Source organism: Acromyrmex echinatior, chromosome 8 (genome assembly GCF_024713525.1).
Source record: "Acromyrmex echinatior isolate Ae372 chromosome 8, ASM2471352v2, whole genome shotgun sequence".
Classification (NCBI taxonomy): Eukaryota; Metazoa; Arthropoda; class Insecta; order Hymenoptera; family Formicidae; genus Acromyrmex; species Acromyrmex echinatior.
This window is the reverse complement of record NC_141859.1, coordinates 13,417,710-13,431,433: the sequence shown is the minus strand read 5'-3', so window position 1 is coordinate 13,431,433 and position 13,724 is coordinate 13,417,710. Positions and strand designations below refer to the sequence as shown.

Below are 13,724 nucleotides of genomic sequence, written 5' to 3'. Positions count from 1 at the left end.
GCTTTAGTCTTACGAGATCCTCACGCAAACTATTCACTGATAAAACAGTGTTTAATAAACATAAAGCATTTTCTAAGAAACAATTGCTGAGCTAATCATATTCACACAAAACGAAAATTCTCATGAATTTCTGGGCTATGTTCAGATTTCCACCTAAGTGCCAATCAGATATCACTCCATCCTTGTTGTTTATCGAAAGTTAAACAAAGATGACAGATGATACCCAGAGAGCATCCAGATGAGAATTCGAACATGCTCTTGGATATTTAATAAATGCCAATCCGAGAAATTGATTGAAACTGATTCGATATGTTACTGTTTAAAGAATGCATTTTCACGCCACATAGAGATGTTTATCATGTTCACGCCACATAGAAAGACTATTATTAGACATATGTATATATACGCACATACAACAATTAATGTCGCAAAACTGATTAGAAAAAAATTAACTGAAGTAAATATTCTTTTAATGATTTCTTTAATAAATAATTTACTCATATTTATACATGAAAGGAATATGATTCAATGTAAAAATGTGAGAAAGTTGTGAATTATTTATCACAGTCAAGCAACAACCTGTTAATTAATCCCTATAGAAGCATTATTTATATTGGAAAAAACATTAAATACAGAGAATGAATATATGAGACAAATATAAAATTACAACTTTAGGGAACCTTAGGTTGAACAATACCATTGTTTTGAGAATTAGTTTGTTGCGTTTGCTCAGCAGCTGTTTGTAGAAGTCTTGTTCGACGTCTAGTGTAATGCTGCCATAGCAGAATCTGCTGATCGTCGATAAATTTTGTACATTGAGAATTCACAACTTCTCTTCTAAAGTGCTCATACTGTAATAAATCCAGGAAATACAAGCACATAGGATACTTTAAATATTTTGCATATTCTGGTTCTTTCCAGTACAATAGATATTTGAGGTAATTAATGAATGTCGCATCTTTGAAATAGCCACGTTGTGCCAAAACTAAAAATACATTTATCAGAAATAAAACAACTTTTTCTTTTAAAACTGCAAGGATCATTCTTACTTACAATTTAAGTAATTTGGATTGGCAAGACATTGTACAAACTCTAATTCAACCTGAAATCGTACTCGCTGCTGATCATCCGTCTCCGGAGCTCCTAAAATATAAAATTTTACATTAATATAAATTTATATAAAATATAAATTTCGAAATGATCAGGAAAAAATTTACCAATTAATTTTGTAGTGATGTACCTAATGTGATACTTAAAATTGGTTATTATATAACTTAATAAGTTAAAGATAGGTTAAAATAAAAATATATAATGTCAAGTGACTTTTAAACATTTGTCTAAGTCAATTAAAAACTACAGCTATATAATTTGAAAAAGATAGGTTAGGATAGAAGTGCTAAAAAAAACTAGAATATACCGTTCATTCCAATGAAAGATGGTTTCCTGCCTTTCATGAGCCCTGGCGGATCATCTAGTCGGTTCATAGTACATCAACTTTTGTTGAATAGTTGATCCCTTTTATACCGTTAAAACGGTTAGTGCGCGTATCAAATTGGTGCGGATTAAATATTTGATACGTCCTTATTTATACCTGATCTGTCTCGGAATGAACCTGGTTAGGTGACATAATGGCTATATTCCAAAATTGTTTGCCTGTATTGGAAATCTATAGTGAACATAACGTAAATTGTCGCATCTGCAATAAATTTAGAACAGCTAATGTTTTCACTTTTTCAAGATATAAAACCTCTTTATTCTAACTTTGGTAATTATTTAGAATAGCTACCTCACCTTCGATTTCGATAAAATTAGGTTCATTCGACACATTTTCAAAATGAAAATCGGATAGAAAAACGTGACAGTAGGCCTCGCGAATCAAGATTAAGCGTTAAAGTTAATAACTATTGAGGTTAGAAAATCTGTTACACTACATAAATCATTACACACAAAATGGCGTAAACTGCATTCTTGAGTATAAGATCTGACTATGGATACCGGCCATAGGCTACGTTTGCACATGTACTATGTTTGCACAGCATGCTTTAAGGTGCATTCACATGCAAGCGTTAAGCAGTGGAAGCAGCAACCAATCAGTTGGACGATATGGGCAGTGATATAAAAAATATTGAGTCATCTAAAAAGTATCCGCAGTACTTTGTCACTAGATATATGACCATCAACACACATCTAGTGACAAAAACCGCGGATACTTTTTAGATGACCCAATATTTTTTATGCCACTGTAAAACGCCTCGTTGATTGGTTGCTGCTTGACGCTTGCATGTAAATACACTTAGAGTGCGGTCGAGTTGTCGCTACGGATGCTTCAAAACATTTGTTTTTTTTATTATTTTATTATTGGTCAATTAGTAAAATTCTTTCTTCTGATTGGTTAATCAAATGCTTCGAAGCATTCGTAGCGGCAACTCGATCGCATCCTATAGCTGCTTTCACATGCAGCGTAATTTACGTAAACACAATTTGCGTCAACCAATTAAATCGTCTCAATTAGAATAACACGTAGTAGGTTACATATACAATTACGGCCAATATATTGGGTCATCTAAAAAGTATCCGCGGTTTTTTGTCACTAGATGTGTGTTGATAGTCATATATTTAGTGACAAAGTACCGCGGATATTTTTTAGATGATCCAATAAATGCTTCCTAAATTGAAATGGTGGTTAAAATAGCCAATAGGAAGATTGTCGGCATTTCGGCTTAGACACTGACGAGATACTATTTAAGATCGTTGGCCCTTGGCAAATTTTCATGACTATCAATGGGGCCCAGGGAGGCCTGGGGATAATTGAAGAACGATGATGTTACCGACATTTAATAAAAATTTACGATTATTAACATAAATATTTTGATAATTTATTATTAAAAAAAATCGAGTATTATTAAGTTTTAAACATATATACATGTCTAGAATACAAGGTGTACATTGTGAATGATAGCAATACTGGAAACAACCAATCAAATTTTGCCCTCTATGCACTTTCTTGTGTATAATAGCGCTGGCATATTGGAATAGCCAATCAAATTTTGCTCACAATTCACTCTTCTACTGTGTATCCTCGGAAATGGTACACTTTTTTGTCTTCTTACATCATGAGTATAGAGCTTTAGGCCGATATTCATAATCGAGTCTTATTTCGAGACGATTAAGTAATGTCTTAAAACGCTAATGCTTCTGATTGGTTCATGACTTCTTAAGACTGTACTTAAGACTGTACTTGAATATAAGACTATGAATATCGATCTTACACTTAGCCAATGCTGAACGCCATCACTGTTGGCGGGTAGTTGAGTTTGTTCATAGAAGTTTATAGAAGTTAAATCTCTATGAAATTAAAAAAAAATAAAAATTGTGTAAAATTACATTGCTTAAAGTTTGTAGCAGTATTAGGTGTACAAATAAGTTTCCGCCGTTTTTTATCAAAAAATTAAGCATTTATTGTGGAAGAATGATATATAATGTTTTATTGAGTCAAAATGTAAGTCAAAATGTAAGTGCAAGTTCTTTTTGCGTTTGGCACGAATCTTCATTCAATAATGGTTCCAATTCGTACACTTTCGGCCTTCCGCTACGTTCTTTGTCTTTGACGTCAATTCACCGTTCTTAAATTTTTGAAACCATTCATAACTTCTCTCACTTAAGGCCTCACCATATGCTTCTACAAGCAATCGATGAGCTTTCAGCTGCAGATTTCTTCAAATTAAAGAAGTAAATCAAAAGTTCCCAAATGACGCTTATTCGGCTCAAAACTCGGCATTTTCGCACAAAAAAAAATATATGATGCTGATACAAAATCGCTAGTATTTCAAAGTTATGTTGTTGACAGATGTCCAACCTTACGATATAATGTTTTACAGACAATTTTAACCATAGCTTGCTAGTGGCGCTGTCTTTTGTCAAACGACGGAAACTTATTTGTATACCTAATATATTTCTTAATACAAATTGTAGTGTAAGAAAATATAAAGTGTATATTGGGTCATCTAAAAAGTATCCGCGGTACTTTGTCACTAGATATATAACCATCAACACACATCTAGTGACAAAAAACCGCGGATACTTTTTAGATGACCCAATATATTGTATAAAGTCTATATACAGTATTAAAATAAAAAACAAAGCGATCAAAACTTCATGAAAAAGATTAGAAAAAATTGCCTGGCTTCTAATTGGACACAACCTATTCACCTGAACAGTTTGCTACTCTTTTCCTGAGAGCAGAGATGACAGCTGAGAGATGTTTACGATGTGGCTATTGGTGCGGTTGCTGTGCCCAATATGGCGCTGGTAATGACCAACTAACGGCGAAGGGCAATTGGCGGTTGTAAATCGTTAGGTTGTGAATGAATGCTACTCGCTGATTCTAACTTTTATGCCATAAGGCGGTTTAATACAAACTTGACTAATTATTTAACAAATATAGATTACAAAAATAGAGACATGATTGCGTGCGTAAGACGGCTCGGTATTGCGTTGCTAGGTTAGAATACGGGAAATTAAGAAAATATACGCTGAGTATTTATCCGACGACGCTAATAATTATCACAAGACATGAGCGGTGATCGGTATCGATCTCGCTCAGTGAACACAAAGTAATTCGGAGCCCTAACTTCCGAGTTTTAACTTACTAACTATCGCAGAGACTTACACGAAGTCCGCACGCAGTACGGCATGACACCAGAGAGAGCGAAAGAAGGAAGAGCCGGAAAGAAGGACCAACTTCAGCGTCGCGACGAACGTTCGCAGCGCCGCAGCCAACGCTCGCAACGCCACAGTACTCCCCTCCCAGTGTAAACGTTAAAGAAAGAAATACTGGTTACATTATCGCTAGAACGAAAATAACAAAAAATAAAATTAAATGGAACAGAAATTTATACTTGTTGGTTGTTTGCTTAATGTATCATTACGCGAATTAATTCTTAAAATTAACAGTCTTTCGCTTGGTTGCTGGACTAGGATATGTCTTTGGTTCACCTTGCACTGGAATATTAGTTGAAGACGCAGTGGACAGAGTAGTTTCTGAGTCTTGGATTAATATATAAGCGGACTTAAGTCTATCGACAGTGGCGTTGATGCATTTGCCGTCGACTTCTATAGCAAAGACTTTGTCCGAAATGCGCTCTAATACCTTATGCGGTCCGGTGTATGGTTGATCCAGAGGACGTTTGTTGCCTTCTACTTTGAAGAAGACGTGATAGCAGTTATACAAGTCTTTATGGAAAAATAGCTTAGGTCTAATGTGATGAGAGGTTGGTCTAGGCCGCAACTTTTGCATAATTACGCGGAAATCCTCGACGAAAATTCGTGGGCCGCTCGGCATTTCTTCAGAGAAAAAAAATTCACCCGGTACTTTGAACGTAGTGCCGTACACTAATTCCGCTACAGAAGCGCCTAGATCCTCTTTGAGACAAGTTCTCAGTTCGAGTAGTACTACTGGTAATGTATCAGTCCATTGAGTTTCATCGTGGCACATTAATGCTGTTTTTAAAGAGCGATGCTGCACCATCGTTCGATGATGCCATTAGATTCTGGATGATATGCAGTTGTCCAACAATATTTAGAACCGACGAGTTGGGTTAATGTGTTGAACAGCTGCACTTCGAATTGCGAGCCTTGATCGGTCGTGATCAGGCGTGGAGCTCCGAATCTGGCTACCCAGTGAATGAAAAACTTCTTCGCCACCGTGTTTACTGTACAATCCTGTAATGGAATAGCCTCCGGCCAACGAGTAAATCAGTCAATCATTGTTAATAAATACCTGAAACTTTTGAATGGAGATGAGGAGAGGACCTACGATATCGATATGTACATGCTCGAAATGAGTACTGGTACTGATATTTTGGTAGACGAGGTATGCCGATGAATTTTAGATTGCTGGCATGCTAGACAAGTGCGGGCCCACTCTTTAATGTTCTTAGCCATGGAGGGCCACACAAATTTTTGTACAATTTGCCGGTGAGTTGCTCTGCCACTTGGATGCGACATTTGATGCACCATGTCAAAAACTCGTCTTCGTAATGGTCCAGGAATGTAAGGTCTGATCTCTTCTTCTGAAGTGTCACAGTAAATATTGGATGCTGTTTCCGATAAGGTAAACTTTTTGAGCTTCAAAGACGTTGATGTAGATTGCTTTAGTTGTTGCAATTCGTCATCCGAGGCTTGAGCTTCTGTGATCTTTTGCATATCGAGACTAGTTGGCATCACGATAGTGTCGGCGCGAAATAATGCATCTGCTACAATGTTTTCGGCGCCTGAAACGTGACGTACATCGGTTGTGAACTCCGAAATGAAGAGTAATTTGAAGAGTTTGTCTTGACGACATTTGATCTGATTTCCTCTTGAATGCATGCACGAGGGGTTTATGATCCGTGATAATTTCGTCCCTCTAGCATATATCGAAAATGTTTGATAGCCATATAGATAACTAATAGTTCTCTATCATATGCACTATACTTTGTTTGTGGCGTGAGCTTTCTTGAAAAGAAATCGAGTGGTTGTGAAAATCCGTTACTGTACTGTTGCAATACTGCGCCGATTGCTTTGTCTGAGGCGTTTGTTTGTAACGAGAGTCTTGCCTTGCTGTTTGGAAATCCGAGCGAGGTGGCTTGAGCGAGATGTTCCTTAACTCGTTGAGAGGATTGTTTGAACTCAGAAGTCCATTCTATTTTCGCATTGTTGTTGCGTTTACGTTCTGAGATTACCTTTAGCAATGGTGCTTGCGTGCTTACGAGATCTTTGAGAAACCGGTTGTAAAAGTTGAGCATTCCTAGGAAGCATCGAAGGTCCTTTGACCATAACTGGTTCCTGAAAATCGATAGCTTGGACTTTTTCGGGTAAGGCTTTGATGCCATCAGCGCTGATTGAATGTGCTCCTAGAAAGCTGACGCTCTTCTGCTCGAACACGCATTTATTTGGATTGATTGCTATGCCATGCTGTTGAAATCTATCGAACAGAATCTTTAAGTACTCCTTATGCTGAGTTTCGTTCTACGAAGCGATTAAAATATCATCGATGTAAGTGAAACAGAAATCAAGTTACCTACGATTACCTGGTCCATGAAAGTTTATGCTGCATTACGGAATCTGAATGTCATGTAAGGGAATTCGAAAAGTCCGAACGGTGTGATAATGGCGGTTTTCGGAATATCCGATTCGCGGATTGGAATCTGTTGGTATGCACGCACTAGGTCTATTGTGGAAAATACGGTTTTACCATGCACTGCGTGCTGTCTTGCAGGAATCGAATAACGGTCCGGCAAGAGCAATGGTTACCTCGTTGAGTTTGCGGTAATCCCCGCACGGGCGCCAGTCGCTATTCTTCTTCTGCACAAGATGTAGTGGACTGGCCCAAGGGCTCTTGAAAGGTCTGCATAAGCCTTGTTGTATAATGTACTCAAATTCTTGAGTCGTCTGGCTTTGTTTGACACAAGAGGACCCATTGTTTCGATTACATGTTCCACTGTGTGCAGTTTGTTTGATCGACGTAGTTATCTCAAGGAACTTGCCTAGAATCTCTTTGAATGGACAGTCGTCGCAAACGCTGTTAACCGGAATAGCTTTGCTGGGCACGAGACAAGAGACTTTAAAAAACGTATTGCCGTCAATTAAGCGCTTGTGCCGTATGTCAGGCAGCAAGTTAAAATGTACTAGAAAATCCGAGGGGAATGTTGTTACCCCAGTCAAGCTGGAGTAACTTTTGTCCATACGTAGGGATAATTGTTCGGTTTACGGCGTAGAGTATTTGTTTGCAATATGAGTACGGTCGCGTCTTGAAACAGGAATGGTCGAGATATTCGCTCCGGTATCCACCAGAAATTTGATGCCGGTGACACGGTCCCTGACTATCAGACGGCGAGTTGCCGCGGCTAAACTATCTGCCGTCGGGGAGTTCAGCTTCTAGTTTTCCTGTTACGTTGGCTTCCAACTGCAGGGTTGCGTACACTTGACGGCTTTTCCGCCAAAACGTCGATGATACTAGCACGGCTTGCTCTCCGATTGTGACCTTGAACGGTTTCTGCGACGAAGATTCCGCGAGGCCCGTGATCTGTCGCGCGATAAACGAATTTCCAATCTCTCCATTCGATGTAGAAGCGCGGATATTTGCGAATCTACTAAATTAGCTTTTGTCGGTGTAACCGCTGCGACGGCGTTAACGTCAGTGGATAGCATGTCTGTTATTCGGTCCGCTAGTTGCGATAGCTTTTCGAGTTCGTGCTTGCTAGCCGTTAGTATAGCCTGCCCTTGTTGCGGTAGGCGCTGCAGCCATAAAGATTTGAGCACTTCTTCTGACACGCCATTTTTGCGCGAGATCTCGCATCCGACGGAGCAATTGCAACGGACGGCGGTTACCTAGATCAACCTCGTTTAATAACCTACGCAGTTTCTTTTCGGCGCTATCCGCGAAGCTTTTTAGTAATCTATCTTTGAGCGCGGCGTATCTATTCATCGCAGGCGGATTGAGTACGATATCGCTAACTTCGATCAAAGAATCATCGTCAAGGCACTGTATCACATAATTGTATCTCGTCTCATCTACAGTTATGCCCGCGATAAGGAATTGAGCTTTCATTTGTACGAACCAGAGGTCTGGCTTCGACTTCCAAAACGGCATGGATCTAATTTCGACTCGCGTAAGCGCACTATACGCACACTACACGCGACGATGCACCGCTGTCCTGATTGCCCGAAGGAAGATTGCTTGAGCCACTAGCCATGTCAGCGGCTTGTTAAGACGCGCGCGTGAGATGAAACGCGTAAGGTTAAACGCGCGTGAGAATCACGCACAATCATCACGCTACGCAATCACGTCGGGGTTATCAGTTTGTGGCTATTGGTGCGGCTATTGTCCCCAATATGGCGCCGAGAGTCTGGGCGCTGGCGATGACCAACTAACGGCGAAGGACAATTGGCGGGAAATCGTTAGGTTGCGAATGAATGCTACTCGCTGATTCTGACTTTTATGCCATAAGGCGATTTAATACAAACTTGACTAATTATTTAACAAATATAGATTACAAAAATAGAGACGTGCGTAAGACGGCTCGGATACCGGTATTGCGTTGCTAGGTTAGAATACAGGAAATTAAGAAAATATATGCTGAGTATTTATTCGACGACGCTAACAATTATCGATAATCGGTATCGATCTCGCAGTGAACACAAAGTGTAATTCGGAGCCCTAACTTCCGAGTTTTAACTTACTAACTATCGCAGAGGCTTACACGAGGTCCGCACGCAGTACGCCATGACACCAGAGAGAGCGAAAGAAGGAAGAGCCGGAAAGAAGGACCAACTTCAGCGCCGCGACGAACGTTCGCAGCGCCGCAGCCAACGCTCGCAACGCCACAATGACATCGCGATCAACGCCATCAGTTGGCGGCGAATTAGCACGACAAATAGCCACTTAAGTACCAGTCGTCTATGTGTCACACAAATTGATGGTGTTGATCGCGATGTCATAAATCGTCCATAGATTTATAGAAGATTGCACACACCATTTTATCCCTTCCATCATGAGACTACCTGCCAAAACACGACAATTGACAACTCTTTCATTTCGCTTTTCATGCGCCAAGAGACTGCGAGTAATGGGCGTGCACTTGAATGGCGGCAATTGAATCTTATTACAGTTGCTCTTATTCGAGGATCTTTAATAAAGTGAAAATTGCAAAACAGTACAAATTTTTGAATCAATTAAGTCCACTCTACATTCACGAGAGGTGAAATGGTTATTCTGGAACACTGACTGAATTATTGGGAGTACAAATTAGTTCGGTCCATTTTTCAAAAGATGGCTCCAGCTGTTGTGAATGTGTGGCTATTGGAGCGAGTGCTGTGCAATATGGTGAGTGTTACTCACTGCTTCTGATTTTTATGTCATAAGGCGATTTAATACAAACTTAATATTAAACTAACTAAATACTAAATACAAATGTAGATTAGAAAATAGAGACGTGATTGCGCGTGTAAGACGGCTCGGATACCGGCATCGTGTCGCGGAGTTACAATACAAGAACTATGAAAATACACTCTAAGAAATTATCTGACGACGCTAACAATTATCACAGACATGAACAGTAATCGGTATCGGTCTCGCGGAATACACAAAGTAATTCGGAACCTCAACTTCGGAGTTCTAACTTACTGACTATCGCAGAGACTTACACGAGGTCCGCACGCGGCACGCCATGACACCAGAGAGAGTGAACGGAAGAAGAAGCGGAAAGAACGACCGCATCAGCGCCGGACGCATGCAGCGCCGCCACTGGCGCTCACAGCGCCGCAGCTAACGTTCGCAGCGCCGCGACCAACGCTCGCAGCGCCGCAAATGATTCTTAGTGACAGCTGATTTTGGCGTTTTCAGAGAGGTTAGACATCTGTTAATAATATTCACTTTATATCGCTTTGAGTTTTATACAAAAACCTTGATTTTTACTGTGTTTGAAATATCGAATTTTGTGTTAACCAAGCAGCATTTGCGAGAGGTTCTAATTTTCTGCTTTAATTGGAAGAAAAGTGCAGCTGAAGCCCATCGAATGCTTGTCGAAGTTTATAGTGACACTGCTCCAACTGATAAATCATGTAGAGAATGGTTTCGACGTTTCAAGGATGGAGATTTCAGCGTTGAAGACAAGCCTCGCTCTGGACAGCCAAAAAAATTCGAAGATAAAGAATTAAAGGCATTACTCGAAGAAAATCAGAGTCAAACACAAGAGGAGCTTGCAGAATTATTGGGAGTAACTCAATAAGCCGTTTCTGCATAATTAAGAGCCATTGGGAATAATTCAAAAACAAGGAAATTGAGTGCCTTATGAATTGAAACCGAGAGACGTTGAAAGGTGATTTTTCACTTGCGAACAACTAATTCAAAGACAACAAAGAAAAGGTTTTTTGCATCGGATTGTGACTGGAGATGAGAAGTGGATATTCTACGACAACCTCAAGAAGAAAAAATACTACGCTAAGCCCGGTCAATCGTTGCCATCGACCTCAACATCAACACCAAAGCCGAACATTCATGGTTCGAAGATCATGCTCTGTATCTGGTGGGATTAAAAAGGTGTTGTTTACTATGAACTGCTGAAACCTGGCGATTCTTTACGGGCGATTGGTATCGGCTATAATTGATTCGTTTGAGCCGTGCATTGCGAGAAAAAACGGCCGGAATACAAGTAAAGACATGATAAAGTTATTTTTCTTTATGACAACGCTCGGCCTCATGTCGCAAAAGTCGTAAAAAAATATTTGGAAACGCTCAAATGGGATGTTTTACCGCACCCGCCGTATTCTCCGAACATTGCTCCTTCTGATTACTGGTTGTTCCGAAGGATGCAGCACGATTTGGCAAGTCACTTCTCCAAAATTGGATCGCCTCCAAAGACGAGTCATTTTTTCGAGATGGAATTTGAAAATTGCCTGAGAGATGGGAAAAAATAGTAGCCAGGATGGACAATACTTTAATTAATCTGTCTCTGTTCATTCATTTTGTTTTGAAATAAATACATTTTTGACACAAAAAAACGGACCGAATTTGTACTCCCAATATAAACATTGATAAACTTGCAAACAAAGAAAATACGTAGAAAACGCGATAAAACGTGTCGCAGCACGTTCGCAATTTTTGGAAAGAAGAGAAGAGTTACTCCCTCTTCGATTCTAGAAGTTTTACCATCTATATAACAATTTACGCGGATGCAATTAGCCTTGCGATACTTGCTTGTATGAAAAATGATTGAAAAATGTACTTCGCTAAAGACAAAAACGCATCGTATGAAACGAAGAAGGATGTAGTAACATGTAAGTTTCAACATTCTATATACAAAAGAACTATATACAAAAGTTTTTTTAACATTATGTACACAGCATAGAATATCGCGCGATGTGTTTAATGTAATCAGACGTTACGTTATTTTAATTAATCTGTTCATTCATTTGTTTTGAAATTTTGAACACAAAAAAACGGATCGAACTAATTTGTACTCCCAATATTTATACACATCACAAGATATTTTGAGCTTTTAAAAGTTTGAAATAATTATTTAAAAAAAGGTTCCTGACTGCTGTCAAATCATAGTCTAGCAAAAAAAGAAAAAAATTTTTTAAATATATTTAAATTAAAAAAAATTTTTTAAATTGAATTAAAAACGTATATAAAATAAATTAATAAACTAAAAAATTATATTAAAAATCTAAAACTATTTTAAATAATAATAAAAAAACAACTAAAAAAAAAATAAAAATATAAAGTTAAATTTAAAAAAATTTTTTTAATTGAATTAATTAAATAAATTTTAAAAATTAAATGGATTTAATAAACTAAAAAATTAATTTAAATAAAAAACTAAAAATAAATAAATTAAAAAAAGAATAAAAAATTAATACTAATAAATAAATTAATAGTAAAACTTTAAAAAGTATGAAATAATTAATGTTCAGTATTTAATATTATTGAAATTGATATAATATTATACTAATAAAATGTATAATAATAAGAACAATATTATAAAAGATTTAAATTATAAATTAAAAACTTAATAAAGTTTAAAATAAGATCATTCATTTTTTTATTACCATGAATACATACATATAATACAATAGCGTCTCTCTAAATAGAACAGGCAAAATTTTCTTAATAATTGTTATGAGCACGTAAAAAATAAAAAAAAAGAAAGTACAGAAAGCATATGCATATCACAAAAGATGTATATAATCAATATAGATCACCAAATGACGATATAAGAAGTCGATAACACTTGCGCGATTTGAAATGCGTTCAATTGCCGTTGACAAATAATTATTCATTACATTAATAATATAATTGACATATTTATTGTATTATTAGTCAGTATTAAGAAAAGTAAAAGAAAAGTATTTGTAAGTATTAATATAAAGTAAAGTACAAATATTCAATTATTCATTTTAATTTATTATTACACATATACGTAGTATATTATATAGCAGTTATTGAAAATTTTTTAAATTTCACAATAAAATTTTTTATTTATATTGTTACATTAATTGCACATTTTGAAAAAGCAATCGGGAAACGCTATGCCAAATGTAAAAAAATGCAATTAACATGTTTACTGTGAGAAAATAGAAAAATTATAAATTCTTTAAATAAGAAAATTTTAGCGTGGCGTTTCCCGACTGCTTTTTCAAAATGTAACAGCAATTAATGTAACAGCATAAATAAAAAATTTTATTGTAAAATTTAAAAAATTTTCAGTAACTGCTATTAGTTGCTTTCCATTTACACGCAAGTGAAACTGAGTCCGAAGTGAGCTGAGTATTTCAGACTCAGATAATGATGTCATCGTTCAGTATGTAAAAGGAATGCGCTGAAATGAAAAATTCTCACTAACCTCAAATTGGGTTGAACTGGTTTTGAACTAGAATTGAAAAAAAGCGCTAAAATGACTACTTTAACTGTTATTACAAAGGTAAATTAATAGGTACTAATTGTTAATTAAATATACATTAAATACGAAGTCAACACTTACCTATACATATTCATATGCTATTAGATTTTAAAAGCTGATTCGGACTCGGATTCGAGTATAATTCAGACTAGTTCAGATTCGAATGAATCCAATTTGTTTTTTTCCTCTGAATCGTTATCTTCAGAATGTTCCGATTCACCTAACCTTCCCAGGAAGAAATTACACCGAATAACTACTTTTATGTGGAAGAAGAAAAAGAAC

At 37.2% G+C, this 13,724-nt stretch overlaps 1 protein-coding gene, 2 long non-coding RNA genes and 1 pseudogene across 7 annotated transcripts; 1 reads left to right on the top strand and 3 right to left on the bottom strand.

Moving 5' to 3' along the window:
- Window positions 1–464: 464 nt before the first annotated feature.
- MED31 (mediator complex subunit 31) lies at window positions 465–5,928 on the bottom strand. Of its 5 annotated transcripts, none has more exons than XM_011052129.2 (5): window positions 1,792–1,993; window positions 1,592–1,696; window positions 1,418–1,515; window positions 1,054–1,143; window positions 465–985 (listed from the first exon to the last, which is right to left on the bottom strand). In XM_011052129.2, exons 3-5 carry the CDS (start codon window positions 1,482–1,484, stop codon window positions 672–674), a joined length of 471 nt encoding a protein of 156 aa, XP_011050431.1. In that variant the 5' UTR covers window positions 1,485–1,515; window positions 1,592–1,696; window positions 1,792–1,993; the 3' UTR covers window positions 465–671. The 5 variants fall into 5 exon arrangements, 4 of the variants coding, with proteins under 4 accessions (XP_011050431.1, XP_087264709.1, XP_087264710.1 ...); XM_087408583.1 differs by having other exon boundaries at window positions 1,592–1,666; XM_087408584.1 differs by having other exon boundaries at window positions 1,592–1,653.
- A 1,496-nt stretch (window positions 5,929–7,424) lies between these two features.
- Window positions 7,425–8,653, bottom strand: LOC147908819 (uncharacterized; annotated as a pseudogene).
- A 316-nt stretch (window positions 8,654–8,969) lies between these two features.
- Window positions 8,970–10,227, bottom strand: LOC147908818 (uncharacterized). Its single transcript, XR_015545976.1, has 2 exons — window positions 10,186–10,227; window positions 8,970–9,543 (listed from the first exon to the last, which is right to left on the bottom strand). It is a non-coding gene; the product is annotated as an uncharacterized LOC147908818 (long non-coding RNA).
- Window positions 10,228–10,308: 81 nt separating this feature from the next.
- On the top strand, window positions 10,309–11,541 carry LOC147908817 (uncharacterized). Its single transcript, XR_015545977.1, has 2 exons — window positions 10,309–10,388; window positions 10,494–11,541. It is a non-coding gene; the product is annotated as an uncharacterized LOC147908817 (long non-coding RNA).
- Window positions 11,542–13,724: the final 2,183 nt, after the last annotated feature.